The 19,230-nt window shown below is 33.8% G+C and overlaps 1 protein-coding gene across 2 annotated transcripts in view; it reads right to left on the reverse strand.

The window, feature by feature from the left end:
• LOC123525602 (ribitol-5-phosphate transferase FKTN-like) overlaps positions 1–19,192 on the reverse strand; it is a 59,214-nt gene extending 40,022 nt beyond the window's left edge. The window contains exons 1-2 of one of the 2 annotated variants that reach the window (XM_053539258.1): positions 18,994–19,192; positions 8,260–8,292 (exon numbers count right to left, since the gene is read on the reverse strand). In XM_053539258.1, coding sequence (XP_053395233.1) covers positions 8,260–8,292; positions 18,994–19,089 — 129 coding nt within the window. In that variant the 5' untranslated portion in view covers positions 19,090–19,192. The remainder of the gene's footprint in view (positions 1–8,259; positions 8,293–18,993) is intronic. The other variant, XM_053539259.1, reaches the window with a different exon arrangement.
• Positions 19,193–19,230: the final 38 nt, after the last annotated feature.

Raw genomic sequence — 19,230 nt, forward strand, 5'->3', positions numbered from 1 at the left:
CCAAAATAGCCGATTTTGGACCTTTAAGGGGCCATAACTCTGGAACCCATGAAGGAATCTGGCCAGTTGAAGAAAGGAAGCAAGATCTTGTGGTGATACAAGTTGTGTGCAAGTTTGGTTAAAATCAAATCATAAATGAAGCTGCTATAGTGCAGACAAGGTCAAAATAGCTAATTTTGGACCTTTCAGGGGCCATAACTCTGGAACCCATTATGGGATCTGGCCGGTTCAAGACAGGAACTGAGATCTTATGGTGACACAAGTTTTGTGCAAGTTTTAGGCATAGGAAAAAGAGATCAAGATAATTGCACCTTTACTAATCCTACCAGGTGTTCTGTATTACAAAAGTGTTTCTATTGTGACATTTTGATACAAGCAAAACTGTATTATCTGCACTATAAAATACTTACTGGTATTTCATTTTATTATCGGCTTGTTAAAAGTTAATTTTTACCATAAGTAAGTTGACAAAATCATAGGAACCAGTTGTTCAGGGGTAAATCAAACACATATTAATAAATCCTAAACGATTTTGTTGTGCAAAAATGTATAATATTGTGTCTTAAACCGTTTTCGTTTTCTACTCTATTGTGTAATTGCAAGGGAAGTAAACTAATAAATATCTCTTGAATTAAATATTAAAATTTCTGTTATTGATATTAGCAAAACTATCATACATTGCACATTTGTGAAATCATTTTTGTTAATTTCAAGGACTTGGAAATCAATTTCTAGACATTATTTAATGTATTTCTATCAATGAAAATGTTAGGGTCTATCTCTACAAGTTTGATTAAATTCAAATCATAAATGAAGCTGCTATTGTGCAGACAAGGTCAAAATAGCTAATTCTGGCCCTTTCAGGGGCCATCACTCTGGAACCCATAAAGGAATCTCGCCAGTTCAAGAAAGGAACCGAGATCTTATGGTGATACAAGTTGTGTGCAAGTTTGGTTAAAATAAAATCATAAACGAAGCTGCTATTGTGCAGACAAGGTCAAAATAGCTAATTCTGCCCCTTTAGGGGCCATAACTCTGGGACCCATAATGGAATCTGGCCAGTTCAAGAAAGGAACCAAGATCTTATGGTGATACAAGTTGTGTGCCAGTTTGGTAAAAATCAAATCATAAATAAAGCCGCTATTGTGCAGACAAGGTCAAAATAGCTAATTTTGGCCCTTTCAGGGGCCATAACTCTGGAACCCATAAAGGGATCTGGCTAGTTCAAGAAAGGAACCGTGATTTTATGGTGATACAAGCTGTGTGCAAGTTTGGTTAAAATAAAATCATAAATGAAACCACTATCATGCAGACAAGAAATTGTTGACGCACGCATGCACGGACTGACGACGGACGAAGGGTGATCACAAAAGCTCACCTTGTCACTATGTGACAGGTGAGCTAAAAATAAGAAGTTAAACTGAATGGGCCATGATGGACCTAGATCATGCACATGAGTTTCACTGTTGAAACAGGTAACAATTTAATAGATTTGCCAAGAACATTTCATAACAAGAGCTGTCCATAAGACAGCCAATGCTTGACTATTCAAATTATTGTCCCAGAAGCAGGAAAATGTTACCCTAAATGTTAAAATTTCTATAGAGTTTCAATCCAGAATCTGCATTCTTCAAATAGTCGAGCTAAAAATTACATTAAAAACTGGCCTGCAAAAGGGTAAGACTTTAAAAGTTTCCTTTTGACAGTTTTCTTTTGACAAATCAATACAGATTTTTTTTATTTTTAGCTGGAGGGTCATCCAAGGAAAATTCCTGTGAAATTATTTTGAATTCTAACACGACCCGATTCTATTAAACAAAGAAGGCTGAAAACTTTGTGTTATTATTCAACAATCCATTTTTCTGACATCACAATTATTTCATCATAGCGTTAGATGGTATAGCGGCGAGTTGGAAAATTTTAAGAAATCAACAGAAATCAGGCAAATATTTGATGGATATCGTCAAGGACGTACATAATAGATCTAATCCTTTATACCATGTTAGAATTGAAATAATATATCTCAACAGTAATTTGCTCGTGAATAAAAATATTGTCTGTCATTTAATAGATGCTCATTATTATATCACTCGGGTTGCACCCTTGTGATATAACTCCTTTGCATCTAAATTCCAAACAATGATTTTATTCAATGACAAATCACTGTTTGGGATATATTATTTCTTAAATAGGCATCAGATATCGATAGAAGATTTTCTATTTTTAGCTCTGGATGCTCCTATAAGCAGCTGCAATAACAAGTTTGACTATTCTCAAAACCTACAAGGAACATACATGCCAAGTTTCATCAACTCCCACCTAACAGTTTCAGGTCATTTAAAATTGTTTTCAAATGTTAATTTTTTATTATGAAGAACCTCAAAGTCAAAACTGAAGGCATGAATCAGTTCCAAAAAGAAGAAAAGAAGCTTTAAGATATTCTGTTCTATTTTTTAAAATTTATTGTTTTTTTTTCTTTTTGGTTTCGGCATGTTTTAAACTTAGGCTTAATTCAGAGATTTTTAGCAAAAAAAAATATTGTTACATGTATCAGGTTTAACCCAGGATGAATAGTCTAGTAAAATATACACTACTTTTACACAATGACAAAAACATAATGAATAAATAAACTTGACACCAGAAATTACATACAAGATAAAAGATTAATCTGATGAATGTATTCTAAATACCGAAACCGGTAGTTACATTAAATAAAATAACGTTCTCCGCTCCCATCCTTATACTCTAGGATTAAGTTTATACAATGAAAATGAAAACATTTTGGTTATGCTTCTTTATATTTGCATTTTTATGCAATGACACTTGTACTGACAGTTTTGAAATATTAAATGAAACTGAATGTAAAGTGACCAATGAGTGTTTAAAATTCAACTATATACCGCATGATCTGCCAGACAACGTGACAAGGGTTGTTTTACAAGATGTCCACAATGTGGAAAATATTAAGAAAGGAACATTTGATGGGAAAAACTGGGATAAAGTAACATACCTGTTGATTTCTAAGACTCCACAAAGAACAACAATGAAAAGGCGACCAGATCGTGACTCACAGAGTTTATATTCAAGGATGTATTTCATCCTCACAACGAAATGAACGACAAAAACTGGATTACAACAACGGCGCCAGGAAGATCTGACAACAAATTTACACAGGCATACAAACGTGGACACCTTACGGATAAATATATAAAATCCATTGAACCGTATGCAATGGAAAACCTAAAAAGCCTCAAGGAATTTTACATAGAGTCTAACTCTTTCGAAGGGCTAGACTACGGATCTTTTGCCGGACTTGATAAACTTAAAGTTTTAAGTTTCAAAATGTGTGAGCATTTAAAGCTGGGAGATGTTATCAAAGCTATTAATGGTTCCGAAACATTACTAAATCTTCAAACACTGTCTACGACTTATATTAATGTAGTCCCATTGAAAGGTGTTGAAATTGGCAAAGAATTCTTCACAGCTCTTTCTACAAAGCCCTTACAACTCATTGATTTGCATAAAATACTGGTTAGAAATATACAAATGAGGTATTTACGAGGTGGGACCATCACAGTGAATTCATTTAGGTATATAAATATATCTGGCATTACACTCAACGCAATTGATACAGATGGAATGGAGTCTTTCATTTTTAAACAGCCACGATTACTTGACGTTAGTTCAGTTACATTACCTATGGATATGTTTCGTTTCGTAAAATTTCTGCCACTGTCAAACTTAGCATTTCCGCTGGATCTGAAAAACACAACCATACTAACAAACTTTCAATCGTTGGACTTTTCAGACATTTATCATTCAGTGAAGCCAATAGAATTGTATAATGTTACAGTTTTTCTTCTAAACACCAAGCATGAAAACTGGCACACAAAAAATTTAATACTGAGGAAAAATAACCTGAAGTATCTGGACGTGACCATTCCATGCATTAATTCTTCATTTGAGATGATCGACCTTTCTGAGAATGGAATCAAATTTCTGTGACCTAATTTCTGTCCTTGCTGCTTCAATTTAAAGAAACTACATCTCTCTGACAACAAACTTGATGAAATGTCAAAATTTAACTATTCACTGTTCTCTCAATTGTTCAATTTTTTTCCAAGTCTCAAGGAACTTTACCTGATTTCGAATGAATTTACAAGAATTCCAGAGGCACTGTTCAAAGAAAATATCCAGCTGGAAATTCTAGACTTATCTCATAATAAACTGGAACAAGTAAGATTCCATTTGCAGCAACTGAAAAATCTGAAGCTTTTAAACCTTCAGTACAACCAAATTTCCATGCTGGATATCACTTCCTTAAACAACTTAAAATCATTCCAACCAAACATTTCTGGGGTTTTAGACTTTAGATACAATCCCATCTCATGTTCAAAATGTGACACACTACTGTCTATACAGTGGTTTGCTACAAGCAATTTTATTATTCGCTCCAAACAAGACTTTGTTTGTGTGAACAATGAGGACACTTTTGTCCCTGTTGATAAAAAGGCAGTAATTTCTGTTCAAAATCTATGTGACAGACCAAAACATATTAGAAACATTATTCTGTTGGGAACATTTGTACCTGTTGTATTGATTACCTTACTTATTGCAACTACATGCATCATAATGAAGTTTCGCCGCCACAAACGATATATAACAGATATGGCAGAAAAGGTTCAACTTATTCAAGAAGATGCCATGGATGTAAATTTTGTTGTATTTTTGTGCTTCAGTAACAACGATGAAGATTTTGTGAGTACTTACGTGTATCAGCAGTTGAATCAATACCTTCAAAATTTCATCGGAACTAACAGGGATTTAGTTGCATATGGAGACAAACAGTTCCGACCTGGACAGTCAATCAATGATGAAATGGTACGATGTTTGGAACAGTCGTCAGTTATGATCATGATTCTTTCACATAATTTCTGCGCAAGTGAATTCTGTCGTATTGAATTTGACCATGCTCTAAGAATGGATAAACCAATCATTCTAATGCTCAAAGAGGAAGTTATGGAGGACGAAATGGTTCCCAGTCTCCGTCATATATTTAGAAAGAATGCTCGTATCTTGTGGGAGAACAAGGGAGATGGTTACCAACTTAAAACAAGCTGGGAAAATGTGTGCACTTCTATTCTTGAACTTGTTCAATACTGAAACTTTCATTGAGAAAGAAACATTTTTCAACAATTTTCAGAAGGAAGCCTTTGATGCAAAGTTCACTATACCAGAGTAACACTCAATTCAAAGGTTGACCTACGGATCAGCATCATCTTAAAACAATTTAGTTTATTTAGTTTCTTTTAGTACAATTTTATACTTTAGTTCAAAAATCTGTGTATTATTTATCCTGATGAAGCTGTGTAAACAGCGAAACTAGTAGATCTATAATAAAAATTGATAAACTATACTGGTGTTAGACATGTTATCCTTCAATTACTGACTATTAATTAGTTTCTTTTAGTTTAATCATTTTTCATTGCATATACATATATATATATATATATGTATTATACACACACACATTGTAATCACATACCAACATCGAGCATACATAAATACACCAATGCAATGTCTTCCTGTAGAATAAAAAATTTCCTAAAATTCTCTATCTATCTATTTTCATGTTTTGATGAAGTAGAATAAATCAAATATTTTAAACATACATCTAAAATATCAGCTGAACATATGTCTTGATTAAATGGTCGATATTCAAAGTAATTCAAGAACTGATTCATAATTCTGACCAAATTTCACGAAGATAATTATGGGCCCAGTTGTTCGAAACTTTAACTGGCTGTTAAAGTTTACTGCCGGTTAAATTTTGATTCAAAATCTTAGTCTTGATAGGGATGTGAAACAATAGTATGATGTTTTGATTTTACTAAAAGACTTTTTAGTGTTTATAATCCTTAACTGGTACATATGTTTTACTAAGTGTTCTTAAGTGTCGTAATATAACCTGAAAAGTTAATCAACTGTTGGCTTAATTACCAGTTAAAAGTTTGAACAACTGAGTCCTGATGAAAATGTGGGATTAGCAAAGGAATACAATGTATTTTTACTTGTTTGTTTGTTTGTTTTGTGATCAACACCATTTTTCAACAGTATTTCAATTATGTAACAGTAGGCAGTTAATTGAACAAGTGTTCCTGGATTCTGTACCTGTACAAACCTGTTATCAGCAAGTAACTGCCAACTTCCCCACATGAATCCGAGGTGGCAGACGAAAATTTCAGACACAATGCCTTTCATCAAATTGTCAAGGAGAACATATGCCCTCCCCAGGGACCGAACACACCATCCCGCGATCTGTGGATCTGTGCTCTCCCTATTCAGCTATGTGGATGGGCTTCACGATGTAGTTTTATGAAATAATTTTAAAATTGGGCTAGTAGTTAAAAAGGAGATATTGTTCAAGAGACAAATATCATAATTAGAATACTTGGTGAAGAAATAAAACTGTGACAAAAACCATGTAGAGAAAATTGGCAGCCATGTTTCATAACACAACTAGAAGATGCTTTTGCAGAAAAGCGCATGTCTCCCCCAATGCATAGCCATCTCGTATAGGCAAGAAGTCAACAGGGGACAGGAGCGAAAGTCAAAAAGACACTGATGGTTGGCTGCAATAGGGGTCATCTACTTGGCATGTCCAATCATCCCACTAATTTTCAACATTCTGGGCCTAGTGGTTCTCAATTTATGAATTGGAAACGGTTTTCCATGCCCCTGTGTCCTTGACCTTTGATTGAGTGACCCCAAAATCAGTAGGGGTCATCTACTCTGCATGTCCAATCATCCTATTAAGTTTCAACACTCTGGGTCAAATGGTTCTCAAGTTATTGATTGGAAAGAGTTTTCTATGTTCAGGCCCCTGTGACCTTGACCTTAGCTCAAGTGACCCCAAAAATGAAAAGGGTCATCTACACTTTAAGTCCTATCACCCTATGAAGTTTGAAGGTTCTAGGTCAAATGGTTCTCAAGTTATTGACTGGAAATGGATTTCCATGTACTGTCCAAAGCGACTTTGACCTTTAATAGAGTGACCCCAAAATCAATAGGGGTCATCTACTCTGCATGTCCAATCATCCTATGAAGTTTCAACATTCTGGGTCGAGTGGTTCTCAAGTTACTGACCCGAAATGGTTTCCATGTTCAGGCCCCTGTGACCTTGCCCTGTAACAGAGTGACCCCAAAATCAATAGGGGGTCATCTACTCTGCATGTCCAATCATCCTATGAAGTTTCAACATTCTGGGTCAAGTGGTTCTCCAGTTATTGATCAGAAATGGATGGACGGACAGGGCAAAAACAAAATGTCTCCCCCCATAATAAAGGGTTACCTAAATAATAATACCTGTATCAATTTACTTTGAACTCCATGGTCGAGGGTTTCAGACAAGAAAATTTTCAGTGTCCACTATATGTATACGCAAAGAGAAAATAAGGCCTGTTAACAGCAGCCATGTTTTGGGATTTGCTTCAGACAAATTGTGATGGCTTGAGAATTTTTATACAGGGACAACCAAAGAACATTTCTGCAAATTTCTTTTGAAATTGGGCAAGTGATTTCTAAGTAAGGTTTCTAAAATCAAAATCGTACCAGCAGTTGAAGTGTTGTTTCGATTATTTTTTTGTTGAGAACACTTTTACATGTCATATGGTGTCTTTCCAGATTTTCTGTTGAGGAAGACCCTCCTTGCATTCTTTTGGGTATAGATAGACACCTGTGTAGAACTACCAACTTTTAAAAACCTGCTGGACAGCTTCTCCCATAAAAGAATTCTACACATCAAGTTTTTGAACCCAAAATGGTGAGGGGCTAGTAAGGAAGTGGATGTCTTTGTTGAAATGTTTCTATTTTTCACTTTAGCTGCTCCTATATGCTTCCAACTAGAACCATTTGAACATCTTTGAAAAAGGACCATTCAAGAAACTGCACAGTCCTTGATATTTATGGGTGGGGTTGGGGGTATTAATTTGTGGTTGAGTAAATCCATGAAAAAAAGTTAAATAACAATTCATTTCATATTCAAAATTTGAAATACATAGCAGCATGAAATAGCTGTTTCTGCCCAAACTATGAAATTTCATGCCCATGGAATAAAATGAGCTCACAGTATCCCAAGTTATATCAAATTACACTAAATAGTTTCAGGGAAGATATTATCTGAAGACAATTTATACAGATAGATGGATGATGGACAGTGATTGGTCACAACACAAAATTACCCACGCTAAATAAACTAACCTGCACAACCCCGTCTTTTTGAGAATCTTTTTTCTGAAATGGAAATAATTATGATCATAACATTTTTTGTGATATAATAATATGTATCTGAAAACAAAAATGTTCTTCAAGAGAAATATTTATCACTGTTTGAGCTGTATTATTTTGATTCTAACAAGGTATCAGGGATTATTATCTACATCCGCGATGACACCCACAAAATACCTATTTTGAGTGGTTTTCTTTTCCAGCATACTGTTATGATGTTTGACACTGTGACATACTAACAGTGATTTTATTGCATATTAACACACAGTTTCAGTCTTCTTAGCTTGACAGGAAAATAAATCAGATTGTGTTAGAATTGTTGCTAAAACCATTCAAAAGACAGGAATTTCTCAGGCCTAGGCCAAGAATTTGATTTCTGGGAACAAAAGTTGACAGCAAATCAATGAGGTATGTATGACAAGTGGCATACAAGTGGGATATAAGTATCTACAGAACAGGGTATTCCTCTAATCATATGAAAGGGCAGGGGTTTGTGCATGCGAGTGGTGAGGGGTCTCCCCCCAAACATTTTTTCTTTGTTAGGTACGTAAATAGTAGCCTGTTTGTACATTTCTGGGTTTAAATTTTGGGCACCCAGATATCGCTTTTATTCTGGTTCTACAAGAACACAGTTGAAACGAAATGATTACCGATATGTGCATTTAATTAAAATATATTTTGAAAGATTTGCCTTTGTTCCTAATGTTCTTAACAAGGGCAAAAGACGTCAAATGTAAATACTGAAAATATTGGAAAGTGCAATTTATTTGGAAGAACAATGTACATAATTGGGTTTTCCCGTCAAACAGGCAGTGCCTACTTTCATATCATTAATCAAATTAAGGCATAATCCTGGCATTGTCCCCTAATGAATGAAAATATATAAAAAGACTTAATTATCAGAGCTACCGGCGCCGCGACGCATTACTGATAGACGTGTGAAAAAGTGTATAATATGAAATTAGGTGCTACCTAAAAGGCAGAGATCCCTTGAAAAATCACCAGTGCCCCATAAAAAATTAAAGAAGTGGTGTTATTGCAATGGCTGCAAATATCTCGAATTATGGATCCGTTTTAGGAAGTTTATGTTCTATTATTACAATTAACTGTATTAATTATAATCCATAATTTCTGAATGCAATGCATGATGTATATGCTTGTTATGTCTTAGACTGCATTATAATTAAATCTTGACATGATTGTGAACACTTGACAAATATTCTAAACAAAAGGATTACTGAGTACGGTATAGATATACATCTACACCAAGATGAAGAAAAAGCGTATTTGAATAATGTCTGTTAGGCGTAAAAAAAAATCTTTGTTTCCAGTAACATGCTCAAAAAAAAAGGAATTTTTTTTTTTATCTGAAGTGAGATTTTTTGGAAATAATTTTTGTGTCAAAAAATGAATACAAATAAGGGAGTTATGCTTTAGAGCATCAGTAGGTTGATTTCTAACATCACTGACCATGTTAAAGGTGGTCAATCACATTTTCTGACATTTTTCAGTATTTATATATTCTGTTAGAGATTTATTTAAGGAACAAAAAGACCCATTACATAAAGTTAGATACCTATTGGAAATGTATGATTTATTACTTCTTAAGAAATTTTGTAATTATCTCCCTTTAATACAAAAGTGTTTAAAAAGTGGATTATTTCTTTTAATTTCAATATAATTTCTAGTTTTACATTTGAATTTGATATATATTGGAATATTACAACTACCTGAAACAAAAGGCAAGTTTTGAAACAAAGTGTAGCTTTGGAATTGATTTATTTTAAATCTATCTGGGTTGTGCAACCAAGATAGACAAAGGGAGGTAATAATAATTTTATAAACTTACATTTCTAATGAATTTGGCAAAATATGTTCTTGTCAATGCAAATCTTTTACAACTCTAATACAGTAGTGCTTATATTCATAACATTCCTTAGGCAATGTATGTTTATTAAATTTATACTTATGCTAAAATAAGGCTATCTTGGTTGGGCAACCAGGATAGGAAAATCATAGTTTAAAAATTCTTCCAGTGAAAATCTGATGTGTATTAAGAACTTGATAAACACAAATAAGTGTAAATTATCAGTTGGTAAAGTTTAAAAAAAATCTGAAAGTTGACCAAAATCTGATTGACCACCTTTAAAGCATTTATAAAAAGTGCAGATCTCCAAGGCCATAAAAACATTTCGGGTCGGGCCAAAAATTTAGGGTCACTAAGGTCGGGATACCGAAAACAAACCATTTTTTTTTTACGCCTTATGCATATTGAAACATACTGTATCAACATTTTTACATAAATTATTATCATAGTTCTAAACCAATCACTAATAAAAAATGCTTCAAATTTAAAAGCTAATTGGCCTGTGAATTTTTTTTAACCTAATAGAATCTCATTAGACCTATGGCCTAATTAAAGAAATTGTGTCTCTTTTCCGGTGAATGTTTGGAAATGAACAGGCAGTACATTGGAGCCTGACATCAAAACAAAACATTTGTTAAAATTTCACACGAATGATTTTTTGTTACAATATCCACAAGCAACCTATTTCCGACCACAACCTAATTTCAACCACCTGTATGATAAAAATCTTTACAAGCCAAATTTATCAGTTGCGATTGTTTCACTGTTTACAGCAGAGACAGAACATGTTAGTAACCTATTCTCCTTCAGTTTTGATACTTGGAAGGTTATATAAATTCCTTTTATGTAGCAGTACCATGTTTTCATGAGGTTTTTCTTATTTACTAAAAAAACCAGCATGTTTCCTTGGCTACTACCTATTTTTACTTAAACCAATATCCATATTTATATATCCTTTGCACTAAATGTATATTCCTTCACCCATGTGTCCTGCCAAAATTGTGAAGCATACTATTATTAAATTATTTTGACAATGCAATCCTGATGCCTGTCCTTGCAACTGTTTATTTCATTTTCTAAGCATTTTGAAATATTCGGAGTGTCAAAAGCTTAGTAATAATACCCCCTGTAATCTAGCTGCCAATTCAGGCAAGTGCGCCTACAGTATATTGATCTGCCGTGGTTAATGATGTTTGTCACCAGACTTGATTTGTGAGTGTTCTATGTTTGCCATGGTGAAATGAAACTACAGTAAAAGTTTAGTGCCGTTTCTTTTTGTTGGAGCGAAAATAACACACATGGTCGGATTTTAAGATTGTAAATTTTCAGCATGACTTCCTACTGACGACTGTCAAAATTATAAATCATGCAAGGGATTCAGTAAGAAACTTGAAACTTAAATGGTATGCTTTTAAAGTATTTATGCTGATAGAAAGTGTGGGGCAATAAATCACAGTTGGACTTGCATTTTAGCAAAACTGGACAGACACCTTGTTAAGCGGTCGGAAACTGGTTGTGCCGGGATATTTGAAAAAAATCATGATAAATACAATAAAAAAAACAAACTAGTGAAATAAAAAAGAAAAAAAAAATTCTGGTGCTGATAGGGATCAAACTCCCGACCTTCGAGTTTAAGGCGGACATGCTACCGTTGCACCAAAGTGATTCTGTGACATTATACTTGACAATTTTATGTATAAAAAATTTCAGTTAAGGTAGTTCTGCACGTTTGATAAACCGGAAGTGATGCCGTAACGTCATTTTTCCGGAAAACGTAGAATAATACTGGATTCGGCATACGGAAATGAAAATCATTTTATGTATTAATCGCAATCTGCGAGTAAATTTATTACAATCGCACTGTTGCTATATTTCTTAAGTCAAAATATGATATTAAAACATATCACATGTTAAAGAATTCTAAATAATGTCTTAAAATTAGCGCGAAATGTCCGGTTTACTTTAATCATGGTCAAATATATCAAAAATAAGCACACTGACCTATACATTTTATCTCATCAAATTATAGGCCATGCCTTTATTTACAACTGTGAGAAGTTTCATCAAAATCTACATTGTAGAACATTTTCTATTCGTGAAAATGTTATAAAAATTATGATTTTCCCATAGACTCCCATTATGAAATATTGCGTAAGGTCCCTCTTTTTTCAAATCAGTCTAGCAAAAAATCAAGCACACGACCCTATCTTTTTTATTTGCTTAATTTTCTAGGTATATTCTGAAGTTTTGAAAAATCAGACTTTAATCAAATTCTACATTGTAGAAATAATTTCGATCCAAACGTGCAGAACTACCTTAAGGCAGCGGGGATGAAAATCGTTTCACATTGAAATTTATGTATTACAGCTTTTTGTGTACGTAGAAAATTTATTCGGCGCTAATTTCTTATCATCAAACACCCGTTTACATTGTTATTCAATGTTCATAGCAGTAAGCGGGACACTTTTGTAATCCATAAACAGCAAGCGTCTACTGACCCCGTTAATTGCTATGTGCATACTAGTCCACTGGAAGAAAACCAAATAGCACCGATTCCAATAAATACCACTAATTTTCAACTCGATAGTATACATTATAAATATCTGTTTTATTTTTCACATGTCTTACCGTAATGCTACTATCGAGTTGAAAAAAACATCCATCCGAAAAAGAGATGCAATTTCTTTAATGAGGCTATAGGCCTAATGTATTCTATTAGGTTAAAAAAATCACAGGCCAAGCTTTTAAATTTGAAGCATTTATCATTAATTAGTGACTGGTTTAGAACTATGATAATAATCTATGTAAATTTGTTAATACAGTATGTTTCAATATGAATAAAGAAATTATTCAAATACATTTTTCTCTTCATCTTGGTGCAGAATGAGATGTATATCTATACCGTACTTTCTTTTGTTTAGAATATTGTCAAGTGTTCACATGTCGAGATTTAATTTTAATGCAGTCTAAGACATAACAAGCTTATACATATTCTGTCAGGAAGGTCTAATACAGGGAGTAAACACTCCATATCAGTCAATATATTTATCTGTGTTATCCTGTCCTAAATTTATCAAAATATGTCATAAAATTCAGGAGTGTAAAATTCTTTTTCACACCACTCGCCTTGCAGGACTAGTAGCTGGTAAAATCTACTCGCCCTTAGTGGACAGTCACTCGCCCTAATAATTGACATTTTTAATACTGTCACGTTTTATGGAAGGAGTATTATGTACAAGCAAATTTCAAACATAATACATAGCTCGTACACTACCTTTCCTTTTTGATTATTCAGTTTTGTTACTCTTAAATTTCCTTTTCACACCAGACATTTTTCTTTCACTAATTTTGTCATTTCCACCATCAAGTTGCTTTCCATAATAACTGCATCGATAGTAAAAATATTATAATCACAGTCTAACCCCCTACTGTAGTTTCCCAAAGTGTCAGGAAAGTATTAAACATCAGTTATTTTCATTTTCTCAAGACTTATTTCCCGAAAAATAATGATTTTGAAAAGTGTCCTAAAAAATGGACACAATAATCATCATCCACCTACCCGTCTTGAAAGCGAAAAAAAAAGGTTGACGATCATCGGTAATTATTCTGTTGATAAACTAAGTAAAAGGCCTGTTTTCATCATCAATTAACATCCTCTCAAAGAGCTAAAAGAAGTGTGTCGGTATCATGACATCTGAAGTGTAGATCAAAGCGGTATTGCTGCACGAGATTGTCATGGCATTACGTCATATTACAGTTTTCGCGCCCTATTGTGACCTATTTGCCCTCAAGGAATTTTACATTATCGTTTGAGAAGAATATTTTATAAAAAAATACATGTATAAAGATTCATTTAAAACTATTAAAAACCGCAACAACATCATTTTTTTTTTAAACCACATTTCTATTTATGTCCACGAGGTCACGTACCCTATTCCGCCGCACTAACAGAAAACTTTTTACCAAACAAATCGTTTACTCAATGTATTTAAATTACTGCCGCTTTTTCATTATTTAAGATTTTTTAATTCTGTTTTTTGTTCCTTCTGGTCAAAAGTCCGAATTTTATGCCCATAGTATGTATCACTTATTTTCTCTTAGAAAGAAATCAGTAATTAAGATCGCACTGTTTGAAATTTAACAAATGATTATATGAAAATTCGACCGTTTTCATACAAATTTGCTTACATTTCCGTCGATATTTTATTGAAATCTTAGTAGAATTCAAATTGTATTACTTCTCAAGCGATGATGAAAAACTGAAGCGATAATGTTAAAAAATGAATGCACTACACACGTTTTTTGTGTACGTGTCGATAAACAAAAGTAACAGAGATGTAAATTTGATATTACGATAGGTCGCACGTGCTCTCGGAATGGAAAAATACCCGCATGACGTTCTGATATCTTTACGATTCGCGGGTAAATTCCAGTCAATCAAAGTAGCAACTGAACTATCTCAAAGTTTGTTGAGGTTTTTCAAGATGTAATTTCTGAATTTCATTAAAGCTACGACGTAAAAACCACTCGCCCGATCGGTCGAGTATACAGCGAGATCCACTCGTCCTATCCAGACTTTAACTCGCCAATGCGAGCGGGCGAGTGGAATTTTACACCCCTGATAAAATCTTTGATCTAAATACCCTGAATTAACAAGGCATTTAGCATATAAAAAACGACATCTTTCTCTCTGGGTAAAACAAGCCTTAATGTAGATATTTTCCATTCAAAAACAGATGCGGGCAATAATTTCATGGTAGCTAGAACTTTTGTTTCCAACAAAAAATACAACAAATGGTTTTCAAGACTTTTACTGAAAAGAAGATTTAAACTGTATGGTGTAAGCCTGTGGATAATGGCGGAATAACCTACGGCATACGCTTCGATTGGATGACAAGATATACTAAGATAAATGCCGTATAATTCAGTCCATGTTTCAGTTGTTCCAGATCATGTATTACATTCAGAAATTGTGGATTTAATAGCCTTATTAGGCCTAAAAAAATTATCATTACAGTTACTTAATTGTAATAATAGAACATAAACTTCCTAAAACGGATCCATAATTATTGATATTTGCAGCCATTGCAATAACACCACTTCTTTAATTTTTTATGGGGCACTGGTGATTTTTCAAGGGAGCTCTGCCTTTTAGGTAGCACCTAATTTCATATTAAATATATAAATTTATCATTGAAGCTGAATGTTATAAATCAGAAGTTAGTCAAAATAATTCCACGTTCAGACTGTTTTATTTTTGTAACAGGCAATCTTAGAGAAATAACCCAATATTTCCTAGGATCGCGTCAAATTCGTTGGACTAAATCATAAGTTACAGAATTTTAAGTGACCATTACAGTGTAGAGGTGGGGACAAGTTGGATATACACATATTCATTCCTTACAGGGGTAAATGCAATGGTTACGACTAAAATCAAAGTAACATCTAGTGAACATGTGCCCTTTAATTGCATCAATACGTCCTATCACTAGCCTTACACATTTGGCTTAGCGGGACGACTTATTTTATGCAAAATAAGTTGGAAGTGGCTATTCCTACAGCCCTCTCGTAAGAATAGTGAAATAGCCCGCAGGTGGCTATTCCTACGGCTCCAAAGACAGTTTTGTATGTCCATTTTGTATTGCATTGTACTAAATTAATTCAACTGGTATATTGACAAATTCTTTACTTTTCCTTCTCACATCCAGAGAAGACCACAAAAAGGAAGTCATTTCGTATATAGGAAACGGCTCATTTATGTCTAATGGGCAATATTGTTTACATCACATAGAGTGTTTTAGTTACAGAAAGCGTTTCGTTATAGTTGAATAACAGTTTACAACTCTATCCAGTTGAATAGCTGTATTCAACTACATCCAGGCCATACCTGGAGGCGCTTTCAGTCCTGGCCCATAAAATATAAGTATGAAATATGAAATAATAGAATACATAAGATAAAGATATGCGTTAATGAAAGATAGTATATAAGATACGGAAGGATATGTGACTACAAACATGTAATATAAGTATGAAATATGAAATAATATAATATATAACATAGAGATATGCTTTAACTAACAAATAATCAAGGCCTTCGAGTGGTTTATCGTCTGATTTACCACGGTTCAGAGTTCAGATGCGTAGGAATTGAACCACGAGGGCATTAGCCCGAGTGGTAAAATACTGAAGCATCTGAACGATGAACCGTGGTAAATTAGACGATAAATCACAAGAAGGCATTGATTGTTTTCATTCTGACATGGTCATTGATATATTTTAATAAATATTATGCTGGGCTCCGTTTACGTGAGGAGTAATGTATCAGACGTCATGCGGCAATTTGACGTCATAACCGTTGTTTATCGCAGAATATACAGAGCTTGGTTTTCTTCTTTGTTTAACTGGAAATCAAATCGAGCCATGTTAGAATGAAAGATAGTACATAAGATAAATACAAGCATGTAAATTGTAATAAATGCCTTAAATTTGCTCTGCTTTTTTTCTTTTGTTCCTTTTTCTTTTTGCAGAATGCATCTTTTAATACATGTCATAAATGTGCTCTGCGTTTTTTTTCGTTTTTTTTCTTCGTTTTTTCTTTTTTTGCAGAATGCATGTTTTGTATGTGAAATATAGAATATAAATACAGCTCTCTCGTATGAATTATGAGTAAAATATACATAAAATAGGACTGATACGATACAAACATGTAATAAGTGTGCTCTGCTTTATATATATATATTTTGATTTATTTATCTTTTTAGCAGAATGCATCTTTTTATACAAAGGTTAGAACAAAGCAAACTGAAAAAAAAAAACTCATTTAGCCTTAATATTAAAGTAGTCTTATTAAGTTAGTTTGTCACACATCATTTTCCCATATTTGTGTCATTTCAGGCCTGACACTTTATTTGTAGCAGAGCTACCGGCGCCGCAAAGCAGCGCCGACAGCGTAGCATTACGGTTAAACCTGTGAAAAAGAAAATAAATAAAACTGTGTATAGAATTACTATCGAGTTGAAAATTTGTGGTACTTTTTTGGAATCGGTGTTGTTCGGGTTTCTTCCAGTACACAATGCTCATAGTAATTAATCAGTAAGACGTCAGTAGAAGCTTGCTTGGTTTAATCATATTTTATTGCTCTCTGTTTCAATATTACACACAATATTACATACATTTTTAACACACAACAAAAAACAAATGGGTTGGGCTACGTGTTATTTCAACATCAGCATACAGCCCTTCCCATTAGAGACGCTTGCTGTTTACGGTTGACAAAAGCGTTTCGCTTACTGCTTTGTACGTTGAATAAAAATGTAAATGAGTGTCTGATAATAACAATTTAGTGCTAAATACATTTTCTACGAAGAAAAAAAAGATAAAATAGAATCTACAATATTTTCAATGGGAAACGATTTTCGTCACGCTGCCATAACTGAAATTTATTATGTATATTTATATTTGTAATGATGACGTCATACTTCCACATTGGTGCAGTGGTTACCGAGTTCGCATTGAAAACCAAAGGTCGGGAGTTCGATCCTCACCAGATGCCATTTTTTTTTAAATTTCTTTTTTATTTCAGTGTTTGTTTTTTTTTATGAGTTTTGAAAGCATTGTAAAAAATAAAGACATTTATGTGAAATTTAACAAGTGTTTTGTTAGAGATGTCAGGTTCCAATGTACTGTCTGTAGATAAAACTTATTTTTAAAAAGGTTTTGGGAACAAAATATACAGGCATTGAACTGTGAAAAGCACATAATGCTCTTCTCTCCGTTCACATGTATTTCATCCACAAGCTTAAAAATCACTGACCAGAGTTTATTACTAGGAAAAAACTATTGGCTATGAATTATCAATAAACATCAAAAAGGCTCCTACTACCATTCCTATTCTATACCAGTAGAGCTAAAAGATTAACCATAAAAATGTCATAGACTGTCAACTGAGCAGTTCAGTAAATAAAACAGGAGTTTTCGAGAATTTCGGCAAACAGTGATTTTCTCTGGGTAAAATTCTCATCACTAACTTTTAAAGATGGCTAGTCTTTTGGGATTTAAACAAGCTTTGTACATGTAAATGATTTTCATTCCCAGACGTCTATCATATAGCAGTATTTTTGCCTTAAAGTTGGACGCATTCTTCCTTCTAAAAAGAACTGTAACTTTCTTTTAGTTCGTATATAGCATATTTGTAGAGTTTTCGCATGTCAAGATTTAATCTTAATGCATTCTAAGACATTCATTCAGAAATCATGAATTAGCATCAATTCTTAAAATTTTAATAGATCTTAAACATAAACTTCTTAAAACGGATCCATAGTTCCAGATAATTCCAGCAGCACTCCTTTAATTTTCAAGGGGCACTGGTGATTTTTCAAGGGAGCTCTGCCTTCTAGGTAGCACCTAAGTTCATATTAACAAATATGATTACACATCACAGCCAAGGATCTCAATAATCAATATTGTCATTTTCATTTCTCTTCTCTATTTTTTGTACGTCTTAATTCAGTACAATGCAATACAAAATGGGCATACAGAACTGTCTTTGGAGCCGTAGGAATAGCCACCTGCGGACTATTTCACTATTCTTACGGGAGGGCCGTAGGAATAGCCTGTGAGGCTATTCTTATGGGACCGTAGGAATAGCCACTTCCAAATAAGTTTGGACGTGGCGGAACAGCAACAGTCAGAAGTTATCATGCTGTCCCAAAACATTCTATTATTTGGACTACCCTATCACAGGTGCCAGACACATAATCAAATATTTTACTTAAGTACCTGTGTGCCCAAAGTGTTAGGATGTGTTTCGCGTGTATATTACTACCTTTACACCGTCTTACCTGTCTTTCCAAATAGGCAGGTAATACTAGAAACTGAAAACCCAAATAACCAACACTCATTAAGAATATTGTTTTTAATGCAAATGTTTTCTTCATGTCATATGTATAACAATTCTGAATTCAAACAGTACTAGGTTAATCTCATCTAAATTACGGACCCCTAAATTACATCGAAACCGACTGAGACATGGGCGCAGCCATATTGAAGATTCTGCAGTGAATTAATATTTTGCTTCA

This window comes from Mercenaria mercenaria, chromosome 3, assembly GCF_021730395.1.
Source record: "Mercenaria mercenaria strain notata chromosome 3, MADL_Memer_1, whole genome shotgun sequence".
In the NCBI taxonomy this organism is placed as follows: Eukaryota; Metazoa; Mollusca; class Bivalvia; order Venerida; family Veneridae; genus Mercenaria; species Mercenaria mercenaria.